The sequence below is a fragment of the Oryza brachyantha genome, chromosome 10, assembly GCF_000231095.2.
Source record: "Oryza brachyantha chromosome 10, ObraRS2, whole genome shotgun sequence".
In the NCBI taxonomy this organism is placed as follows: Eukaryota; Viridiplantae; Streptophyta; class Magnoliopsida; order Poales; family Poaceae; genus Oryza; species Oryza brachyantha.
Genome location: NC_023172.2, coordinates 499,057 through 510,863, shown reverse-complemented (window position 1 = coordinate 510,863; position 11,807 = coordinate 499,057). Strand labels below are relative to the sequence as shown.

Here is an 11,807-nt window from a genome sequence, read left to right as displayed (position 1 = left end):
TTAGACATTTAAATTTTGGATTATAAGCAGGGGTTGACGCAAGATTTAAAATTTGGGTATGCATAATGTTAGGGTATACAAAATTTAAACCCGAAATCCCTATAATTGGCTTGTATAACATGAAACACATAGTGATCATACGATATATATCATATATATATAACAGAAAATGTCAAAAAATTGAAATATCATTTTTTTCTTAAAAAGACAAGATGGTTGAGAAAATCAATTCTATATACTAAAATGAATTTGACTGATTCCATGTTAAATAAAAAAAAGACAATTTGAACAGATCAAGGTAGAACGTGAGTACTTGAAGACCATTTCCAAAGATTTGCAGGGGATGCTGAAATTCACACGAGGTGTTGTGCTCCAACCACCGTGCTTATGGTTGCTGGACGAGTGAGAACAAAAGAATTTAGTGACCAAGGATGAGCATATACTCCACTCCTATTCTGGTCACTTGGATCTACAACCACATAGAGAGAGCCTAGAGCACGGCATCCCGTCAAACGGGATACTTTACATAAAACGGCATTAGGCTCAGATATGTCGCCCACATCCGTTGCATCGCCCCGCGTCCGCACGTCGCTATGCGTCCCACGTCCGCCTGCCTCCGCAAGTGATATCACTTGGCATCATCTGGCACCAGATGATACCAACCGGTATCATCCGGTATCATAACGTCGCGTGACAAAGCTCAAAAAAATATAGGTATCACATAGTACTATGGTTATTTGGCCGAGTTGCCTGTAAGAAGGGGAGAACGACAAGGAATCGCGATGAGGATGTCCGGCACTGGTGCGAGGCAACGTGCTGCGCGAGGTGGCTGGTGGTGGCGTGCGGTTTTTGGGATACGAAAGAGGGATACGAAGCATGCATGAATTTATAGCACCTATAATTTTTGGAAGTGGTTTTTGGGAGGAACAGTAACCAGTTTTGTAAGGAAAATTGCTAGGCAACGGTGGCGCGGGATGACACCTCGGGAAGACACGTCGCGGCGAAGAGGCCGAGGAGACGATGCGTGGGGAGCCGGCACGGCTCGCGGGCGTGTGCTGCTGCGTCGTGTTGTTTGGACGGGAGCTTGGCATGGCAAATGCCGAATTGGCGAGTCAGGGCCGTTGGATCGAGCTCATGTTTGGGATCGTCATGAATATTTTGGACAAAAGCTTTCTAGTTTTTAATTATCCCGTCAGAACAGGATACCGTGCAGTAGTTTTTCTGAGAACATAATAGGAGTTGTCGTCCCTGTCCATATTGAGTCTAAACTATTATTTTTATATGACTTGTCAAATAGCACATGTTCACAACAAAATTTGGTCAAGTAGCACGTCATTTTCATAGTTGTGTATCGCTGAAAATTTGTCTATCCATTTTGTCATGTACCTTGTAATTAGCCCAAGTATTCGATCAACCGCACCGCACCGGTGCCTCTAGCCGGTGTCACCAGCTCCAGTGCTCCCAGGCTCCCGGCCTCTAACCCCGACCCACCCGATAGCCGACGGCCGACGCACTGCATCGTGGTCACGTTCATGCCGTGTCACGTGCCGAAGTTCTCCTTCCAGTCCAAATAATAAAAATAAATCATCGACAACAACATGGGCCCAGGGATATATCATTTAACGGTAAGAAGACACCCTTGGACCACATGGTGTGCCCCGAGATGGGTTGGGCCTGGGACCAGAGAGGTATCTACCCTCCCACACCAGGGCTTAGGCCACTCGACCCCACCTTTTGTCCTGTGCGAAAGAGGGCACTTGGCACGGGAGGCGTTCTGGGCAGGCACGCACGATGCCTTGCCGCCGTATTTAATGGCGCTCTGCCGCTCGCAGGGCGCCGCATTGAATACGACATGCTTGAGGCATGGTAAGCCGTCTTCGATGGGATATTTGACGGATGTGACGGTGGAAAGAGCCAGGCCAGGGCCTGCATGCGCCTACTCCTGGTAGGAGGCACGACCTGTGTCAGCCCCATTTCGTCGACCATTAATGAGAGTCATTTTTGCTCCTCCCTTAAGAGTGAGCCGAAACTCTGTCTTTGCCAGGTTCATCGTCCGCCGCCGCTTGGTGGAACCGAGTAGCCAGAAGTCTTCAGCATTACATGGGGAATGACGTGAGTCTTTCTGCCCACGTCACAATGGAACCCGACCGATGCCACAGTAATTAAGGCGTGCACCGTTTCTACACGTCCATAGATTTGATGGGTATTAATGCCTATAAAAGAATGTCTTCTTTTCCTTAGAGAATGGGTCCAGACACCTATAGTATCCCATTGCAGTATAAAATGAGGCCCTTGCCCAGGGAAAAGAGGGTGAGCTTCTCTAGTAGTAGACAACCAATAGGTTGCTAAACTAAGGTGTAATTCCTTGTACCCTATTGACGTCAAAAATGTGATCTGACGTGTCATACACGAAGGCTTAGGAGTCAATCTAAGACAGCTACAGTGTAGGACCTAAATTCTTGCAAAGTGTGCGGGCGTGCCAGTCAGTTTGATCCTGCAACTGACAAGATGAAGTATAAAACAAGCCAATCGGCTATCGAGCTGATAGGTAACTAATAATCTAGCCGATCAGACGTTGATGTTGCAATGGTTAGCCGATAGGATAAACGATCGGCTGTAAAAAGCTGGGATCGGCTGGAAACTTGATAGAAATAGACTTGAATTAAATATCAGACCAACATAATCCACAAGTTTATGTATTAATCTTAGTCGATTGGATGAGTCCCTATAATTAGATCGAACCAAACATACATAGATCGGACTTAACCAAGACAGTATGCAGTCGAGCAAGACAATATGCAGTCGAGCACGATATGATTATAGGAAACGAGAAGATCGATAAGGCTAATAAATAAACCGACGAGTTACTTGGAATAAACAATGAATCATGTGTTACGATCGGCTAAACCCATCTTGTATATAACTATCCTAAGCCAATGCAACATAAATAACTATCAATCTAACTATATTAAGTCGATTGGTATAAAAATAATACAGTAAAGCAATTGTCTACTCTATTGATGTAAATATAATGAACATGTAGATCGCCAAATATCATTGGCTATAGACGACTGACAAACCATCAAGATCTATAAAATATCTAGCCCAGATTGTTAAGAATAATCATAGAAGATCGGACCCAATCGAGACAGTTCAAGATTACGCCTAGCAATGACTGGATAGATACTAAACAGGTATAGATTGCTATCAAGCCGATGATAAATGACTTATCGGCTGATACTCTGATAAAACTATGAGCAAGATACATCAATCTGATATAAATCATTTGATAAACACAATCTACTAGATCAGACCAAACCAAGACAGTACTAGATTGAATATGTCAAACAACAAATATCAAACCAACGTAGATTGCCCAAAGTGGTCGACCAGATCAACTCAAGAAACATAAGTAACTCAAGTTGAAACTGATATGGTAACTAGCAATCGCATAACTAGATTAGAAGATCGGACTGAACCGAGAGTACTAATCTAGTCGATACGATTACCGTGGTCCGGCTGAAAGTAGGATTTACCCCTCCACCGGAGATCGAGACGATGCAGCCTCGCATCAGGTGCCAAGTTGCGCCGGAGTTCAAACCTAGGTTAGGAGGGTAGCGATGCGCCGAGAAGAATTGATCTATTGATTGATGTAGATGATTAACAATGACCTCGGACATACATATTTATACCCTTGGTGGAGGCTAGGCCGTGTTGGACACGACATTCAACTCCTAATAGATAAAAAGAAATAACAAAGTCATATTTAGACTCTATCTCTAACACACAAATCCTGATTGGACTCTAACTCTCTTAGATATAAAGAAAAAAATCCAAACTAACTCTAACTAATAAATTAAATTACATAGACTCTGATTATTCTCGAATCTATCTGTAACATTCTAGGCCCAATCGTACTCTATTTCTTATCCAATCCATACTTCATCGGCTGAATTCGAGTCGTATTCCGCATGGTCTTCTATCCGATTGTCATGTTTCATGTCCAATTCGATCTTTAATCACAATTTAATCTCCAACGGCAATTATCCAAATTCTGGCGTTAATACACCCCAAGCAACCACACATAGGAGTAGGTATATATTTCTCAATGGCTCGCACCTGTATAATCTAATCAAGCTAGCATTGCTCCCAATGGGCCCGAACCCGTCCATATCGTTCTCATTCCCCTCTCGATTCTTACACTCTCACCCGCACCCTCGGTCCAAACCAAAAAAGGGCTCCGCTCTTCCCGCTAGAGTAGTTTAATCTCCGACATCGAATGAAAAATAATTTGTAAATAAAACTTTTATATACGTTTTTTTAGTAATCTAAAAGCCAATGCTAAAAAATAAGGTATAATAAAAACTCAAAATTTTTTAAATTTAAAGTTAAAAATTTAAATTTTGCGCATGATTTAAATCTTGGGTATTCGTAATGTTAGGGTATAAAAAATATTTAGACCTGAAATTCCTATAATTCGCTTGTATAATGTCAAACACATAATAATTGTACTATATATATAACACAAAATGTCAAAATTTTGAAATATCCTTTTGCGGTTAAAAAGACAAGATGGTTGAGAAAATCAATTCTATACACCAAAATTCCATGTTAAATAAAAAAGACGATTTGAACAGATCAAGGTAGAAAGTGAGTACTTGAAGACCATTTCCAAAGATTTGCAGGGGATGCTGAAATTCACACGAGGTGTTGTGCTGCAACTACCCCGCTGTTGCTGGGTGCGTCGCCGCTGTCGGTTGCACCACGTACCACTTGTCGAGTGTTGCCACTTGCTGCACATCGCTGCGTCGCCACCGCGCTGCTTTCCGCCACCTTGCTCGCAAGCCAACCCCCTCCTCTGTTTCGACGGCCCGTGGACCGACGATGGACCCGATCCACTGTGGACCCGATCCATAACATCGTACGACCCGAGGTCGTGGTGTATAATTTTAGAGAAAATCTAAAAAATGTTATTGATAAACATATATAAGTCTAAAAAATGTCATTGATGAATACGAGTTCTACGAAGTGGCATCGTACAAACAAATTTGTCTAAGAAATACCATTGCCGTTAGGTTTCCGTCCGCCGAAATTATTTCCGTTAACATACTGCTCTCTCAGTTCTAAAATAAACACAATTTTTTAATTTTCAGTTATTAGATATAGTGTTTAACTTTTTGTCTTATTTAAAAAATTTACAATTACTATTTTATTTTTATATTCAGTTGGACCTTTTTTTAATACAAATTCACTGTAATTCGGAAAATACCAAACCGACTAGCATATAACATTAAAAAAAATTAATGTATGTAAATCAATAACAACGGCTGCATGGGCTGATGGCTAGTATTATTAATTGGAGAAAATCTAAAAAATGCCATTGACAAACGTCTAAGTCTAAGAAATGTCATCGACGAATGCGAGTTCTAAAAAATATCATTGTACAAACGAATTTGTCTGAGAAATGCTATCGTCGTTAGCGTTCCGTCCATTTCCGCCGTTAAATACACTGTTCACACTATAGCACTTAACGGAAAAAGTTAATGGAACCCTAACGGCGATGGCATTTCTTAGACAAATTCGTTTGTACAATAGCATTTCTTAGAACTTATACTCGTCGATGGCATTTCTTAGAATTAAGTGTTTGTCAGTGGCATTTGTTAGATTTTCTCTATTAATTGCATCAAACCTTATCCTATCACTATGAATGCAACTAATGTGTCGTAGCGTGAGCTTCTCGAGCGGGAGTCCGTGAGACCCCCTTATTGAATTCTGCCCAAGGGTGCGAGGACAGGGCCCGAAAGTCTTGTCCGAGTAAAAGAAGTAATGGAGGAGAGGATTTCGGGGGTCGGGCCCCTCGAATGAACGCAGAGAGATTATACAAGTTCGGGCCGTCGGAAGACGTAATACTTTACTCCTGTTGCTTGCACACTATGAGATTAAATGTGTTATGGGGCGGCCGCAGCCCTCCTACGGTCATTCATTGCATTTAACACGACGGTGACGTGAGGGAGACAATCCACTTCTGCTGTGATAGAGTCGTCACAGCTGTCAGGAGGCCTTATCTCCCTCCCCTTTTTCCTGGAAGAGGCGTAGATGAGAGGCGTGCGCCAATACAGCGTAGGCGTGTGCCCATCATGAGGGCGATGAGGCATGCCAGGCGCCCTTCCATTGTAATAAATGCGGTGAATGGGCGTTGGCACTTCGTCTGACGTGGAGTGGGCCCCGCAATAGGTGGTCCAAGTGCCGAGGGGCAGGGGGTGGCTCGACCCCTCCGGCGTCCGTCCACTCAGCTACCTCCCGAGGGCGCTGTTGATGTCAAAAATGATCCGACGATATGTCATACACGAAGGCCTGAGAGCTCCAGGCAGGACCTAAATTCTTAGAATGCGTGGGCGTGCCAGTCAGTTTGATCCTGCAACTGATAAGATGAATTGTAGAGCAAGCCGATCGGCTATCGAGCCAATAGGTGACCATATCCAGCCGATGAGATGTTGATGCTGCAACATTTAGCTGATAGTATAAACGATCGGCTGTAAAAAGCTTGTATCGGCTAGAAACTTGATAGAAACAGACTTGAATTAAATATTAAACCAACATAATCTGCCAAGTTACTTATTAATCTTAGTCGATCGGACGAGCCCCTATAACCAGATCGAATTAGACGTGCAGAGATTGGACCTAACCAAAACAGTATGCAGTCGAGCACGATATAGTTATAGGAAACATGAAGATCGATAAGTCTAATAAATAAACCGACGAATTACTTGGAATGAACAATGAATCATGTGCTGCGATCGGCTAAAACCAATTTATGTGTAATTCTCATAAGGCGATGCAACATAAATAACTGTCGATCTAAACTAAATCAAGCCGATTGGTATAAAAATAACACAACAAGGCAATCGGCTACTCTATTGATGTAAATATGATAAGCATGTAGATCGGCAAAGATCATCGGCTATAGATGGCTGACAAATAACCAAGATCTATAAAATACCTAGCCTAGATTGCTAAGAATAATCATATAAGATCGGACCCAACCGAAACAGTTCAAGATTAAACCTAGCAACGTCAGGATAGATACTAAACAGATATAAATTGCTATGAAACCACTGAGCCCATGACTGGTAACTTATCAGCTGGTACTCCGATAAACAATGAACAAAATACATTGATTTGATATAAACCATCTGATAAATGTAATCTACTAGATCAGACCTAACCAAGACAATACTAGATTGAATATGTCAAACAACAAATATCAAACCCACGTAGATTGCCCAAAGTGGTCGACCAGATCAGATCAAGATAATGAAGTAACTCAAGTTGAAACTAATACGATAACTAGCAATCGCACAATCTAAAAATCAAAAGATCAGACCGAACCGAGATAGTCCTAATCTAGCAGATGCGATTAACGTGGCCCGGCGGAACGATGGACTTACTCCTCTGTCAGAGATCGAAGTGATGCAGCCCCGCGTCAGGTGCCAAGTTCCTCCGGAGTTGAAACCTCCATTAGAAGGGTAGCAATGCGCCGAGAGTAATTGATCTATTAATGTGTAGATAGTTTACAATGACCCCATGCATACATATTTATACCATCGGGTAGATGCTAGGCCGTGTCGGACACGACTCCTAATAGATAAAAAGAAATAACAAACTATATCTCTAACACGACACAGTTTCTATTAGATAAAAGAAAACAAATAAGTCCCGATCAAACCCTAATCTCTTAGAGATAAAATTCTAACTAACTCTAACTACTAGTTAAAATTACGCCGCCAAGCCTTGGTCTTCACGATTCCCTATTGAATTTGAACTTTTCCGGGTAAAATTTCTATCGGTGAATGCACCTTTCCTTATCCAAATACAATACGGAATTTTACCAAATTTTGGTATTAACACGCACATAGCTTTGTCGGGGCTGACCTCCCCTTTTTCCGGGGGTTTTAGTTGGTGGGCCCACAGTCGCCATGTGCCACCCAACCTTAGTGGATACCCTGGGCCCACTTCTCCGACATAATATTAGATGTATACAGAATTTACCTCTATTTTAAGACCAACCTTGATTAAAAATATATATAGTCGCATGGCAGGAATCTTAACTGACTTGATCGAGGCATATTAACAAAAAGAACAAATAGGGAAAAAAAAGAGAAATATCAAACCAAAAATAGAGAGCGTGAGCTGTTATAGTTTACCAGTTTACCATATCCAACTTGTTGAATATTCTAGGGCGAGAATGTCGAACCGACAGGGACTCATAAACGATGACAATATCATGCCCAAACAGAAAAGGCGAAGGGAGCGATTGTTTTGGCTTTTTAGCAAAATGCTAAATGAAATATTTATAAACAAAAAATAATTTATAAATAAAACTTCGATATACGTAATTTTAGCGACCCAAAATCTAATACTAGAAAATAAACAATGAGAAAAAACCTCAAATCAACTTTATATTTAAGATTAAAAATTTAAATTTTAACTTAGAAAAATGCAAGAACGATTTGGAGAGGAGTTTATTCTCTATTGTAACAAAAAATAATTATCTACCCATCCGACTCATTCCGGGTTCGAGTCCTAGGCAACCCATATAGGATGAAGCAATCTGAGTTTTGAATTTTCACTCATTTCATTTAAAACTTTTTTAGGTTCGATGAATTTAGTTGTATGAATATCCAACTGCTGGGGACTCGATACAAAATAGTAATACAAATTACAGCTCACGAATTCAGAACACCCTGTGGTGATGCCTCAATCCCTTCCCGTGCACACAAATTGTTATCTGTCCCTACGTCTCTGTCTCTGTCCTCCTTGCAGTAATAATGGTGATAGACACCCATTGGATGGAGCGAGCTGCTCCAGCTAGCTTCATCGCCATTGGCATTAGCCTCCTCTTTACTACATAGCTAGCTTGGTACAGTAATCGTCAGGCTGGTCACCATGGAAGCAGCAGATGAAGAAAGGGCGCCCCTGCTTCTTCCACAGCCTCAACCTCCTCCACAGGTACATATATGACTGGAACAAAGTGAATAAATCACTGAGATAAGCTTGTAGTAGTTTCAGCTTCAGTTTGCAGCTCATAACTTGGACGATATTTTGCAGGAGGATGCAGATTCAGAGTACACAGGTGACGGGTCAGTGGACATCAACAACCAGCCTGCTCTCAAGCGCAGCACGGGCAACTGGAGAGCATGTTTCATGATCCTAGGTAAGCAGTTCATCCATCGATCTTGATATGCGATTTGGATAAAAAAAGAAACTAACCAAACCGACCAAACCAGGCGTGGAATTCAGCGAGAATTTGGCTTTCTATGGGATCTCCAAGAACCTGGTGACCTATCTTACAAAGGTGCTCCGCGAGAGCAAAGTGAACGCCGCCAGGAATTCGTCTGCTTGGTCAGGCGCCTGCTACCTCACCCCTCTCTTTGGAGCTTTCTTGGCTGACACTTATTGGGGAAAATACCGAACTGTTCTTACTTTCCTCCCTCTTTACATCCTCGTAAGTTCACATCTTTGATCGATGCAGAGGCTGGATTGAGTTCCATTCTCTGATGAACAATTCTGTCTTGATAAAAAAATTCAAAAAAAAAATTCTGTCTTGATAATTGAGCTGGTTTCTGTCTTTGTCAGGGACTGGTAGCTCTAATGGTGTCGACGTCGCTGCCGGCGAGCATGACGTCGTCCGACGCCGGCCACCAGCTCCACAGCGCGGCCGTGTACGTCGGGCTGTACCTGGTGGCGTTCGGGAACGGCGGCGTGAAGCCGTGCACGTCGGCGTTCGGGGCGGACCAGTTCGACGGCGGCGACGCGGCGGAGCTGAGGAGGAAGGGCTCCTTCTTCAACTGGTACACCTTCATGATCAACAGCGGGTCCCTGCTGGCGTCCACGGTGCTGGTGTGGCTGCAGGACAATGTCGGGTGGGGGGTCAGCTTCGTCATCGTCGTCGTCGTCATGGCCTTCTTCTTCGCCGTCTTCTTCGCCGGCTCGAAGGTGTACAGGTACAGGCCAGTTGCGGGGAGCCCACTCACCGGTCTCTCTCGGGTGGTGGTCGCCGCCGGAAGGAAGTGGCGTCTGGAGTTGCCGGAGGATAGCTCGCTTCTGCATGAGGATCAAGCTGCCGCTGCTCACCGGATTAAGCACACCGATCAATTCAGGTATAAGCTCTGTTCGATTACTGCAAGTTTCGGAATAAACATGATTGATTTGCAAAAAAAAATAATAATAATAATAACTTCAAGCAGGTTCTTGGACAAGGCTGCGATTGTGGTGACGCCGTCGAGCGGGGAGAAGGCGGCGAGCCCATGGAGGCAGTGCACGGTGACGCAGGTGGAGGAGCTGAAGATGGTGCTGCGCCTGTGCCCGATCTGGGTGTCGCTGGTGCTCTTCTTCTCGGTGAGCAGCCAGATGTCGTCGACGCTAGTGGAGCAGGGGATGGCCATGGACAACCACGTCGGCTCCTTCTCCGTGCCGCCGGCCTCCCTCTCCACCTTCCACTCCATCGGCGTCCTCCTCTGGATCCCCGTCTACGACGCCGTCCTGGTGCCGCTGGCGCGGCGCGTCACCGGCAAGCCCAAGGGGATCACGCAGCTGCAGCGCATCGGCGTCGGCCTCGCGCTCGCCGCGCTCATCATGGCCTACTCGGCGCTCGTCGAGGAGCGGAGGCTGGCCGCCGCGCACACCGGCGCCGCGCCGATCAGCATCATGTGGCAGGTGCCGGCGCAGCTCCTGCACGGCGCGGCGGTGGTGTTTACGAGCATCGGCAAGTCGGAGTTCTTCTACGACCAGGCGCCGCGCGGCATGAGGAGCCTGTGCACGGCGCTGGGGCAGCTCGCCATCGCCGCCGGGAACTACCTGAGCGCGTTCCTGCTCGCCGTCGTGGCGTCCGCCACGGCGAGCGGCGGCGCGCCTGGCTGGATCCCGGACGACCTGAACAAGGGACACCTGGACTACTTCTTCTGGCTCATGGCCGCCCTGCTGCTGCTCGACTTGGCCTTCTTTATATACTGCGCCATGCGATACAAAGGCAACGTTGCCGCTTCTTGACTCGCCCAAATCTCAAATTTCATGGGAGTGGATTTTGAGCTTTTTTCCTATCCTTGAGTAGGTACCAAGAGTATCACTATTTTATATGTAAAATTTGGTATCTTTTGTACAGTGGACTGCCGAGCTACAAGTTGTACGACACAGGAGCGGGATTCTCTAAAAAGCAAGGTCGTGGGTGGCCAAAAGGGTCCACTTGGAGACTTGGGATCTCAGCGGAAAATATGAAGGTTGCTTAGGTACCGAGAGGTATCAAATTTTACATAAAAAATAATGATAGGTACTTCTCTTGTTATAAAAATTTATTGGCAACGAATGTAACAACGTAATCAAATCATGGATCGGATAAGTAACTAAAAGAAAAAAAAACCATTTATAATTTGCTAAAAAAGGGAGAGAAGATCGAGGGAGAATGATGGATGGACTGCGTCATAGAGCTCATAGTTTTTTCTTTAAAAAAATTAATATTACTTAAATAAAAATTACAAAATATATGTCGGTAAGAAAAATTATGAAAATATGGTCCTGCCGAACTTTGCGTGGTCACATGGCCCTATAGATTATGTTATACCAGTGCAGACCCTGTCGAACCTCCCAATTTGACAGGCCTCTTCCCTATTAGATCTCTATCGAACTCCCCTAGTTCGTCAAGCTCCCTTCTGGTAGACTTATTGATAGTAAAGGTCCCATTCAAACTAGGATGCGCCAACAAGCCACCTGTTGAATAGGCAGATGTCGACAAGTCCTATAGACCTGGCCCA

At 44.3% G+C, this 11,807-nt stretch overlaps 1 protein-coding gene and 1 long non-coding RNA gene across 2 annotated transcripts; one reads left to right on the top strand and one right to left on the bottom strand.

The window, feature by feature from the left end:
• The first annotated feature begins 8,761 nt into the window (after window positions 1-8,761).
• On the top strand, window positions 8,762-11,516 carry LOC102709490 (protein NRT1/ PTR FAMILY 8.3-like). The gene is made up of 6 exons (XM_015841948.2): window positions 8,762-9,009; window positions 9,109-9,214; window positions 9,288-9,505; window positions 9,637-10,160; window positions 10,248-11,029; window positions 11,162-11,516. The coding sequence occupies exons 1-6, from the start codon at window positions 8,947-8,949 to the stop codon at window positions 11,272-11,274; spliced, it is 1,806 nt and encodes a 601-aa protein (XP_015697434.1). The 5' UTR covers window positions 8,762-8,946; the 3' UTR covers window positions 11,275-11,516.
• Window positions 9,457-10,126, bottom strand: LOC121055524. Its single transcript, XR_005812584.1, has 2 exons — window positions 10,035-10,126; window positions 9,457-9,906 (listed from the first exon to the last, which is right to left on the bottom strand). It is a non-coding gene; the product is annotated as an uncharacterized LOC121055524 (long non-coding RNA).
• Window positions 11,517-11,807: the final 291 nt, after the last annotated feature.

Bases quoted from the DNA above. Each gene is read 5' to 3' on its own strand.
- LOC102709490 (XM_015841948.2), top strand. From the start codon at position 8,947: ATGGAAGCAGCAGATGAAGAAAGGGCGCCCCTGCTTCTTCCACAGCCT. The intron at 9,215-9,287 runs GTAAGCAGTTCA...CGACCAAACCAG, and splicing joins AGCATGTTTCATGATCCTAG to GCGTGGAATTCAGCGAGAAT. The intron at 10,161-10,247 runs GTATAAGCTCTG...AACTTCAAGCAG, and splicing joins AAGCACACCGATCAATTCAG to GTTCTTGGACAAGGCTGCGA.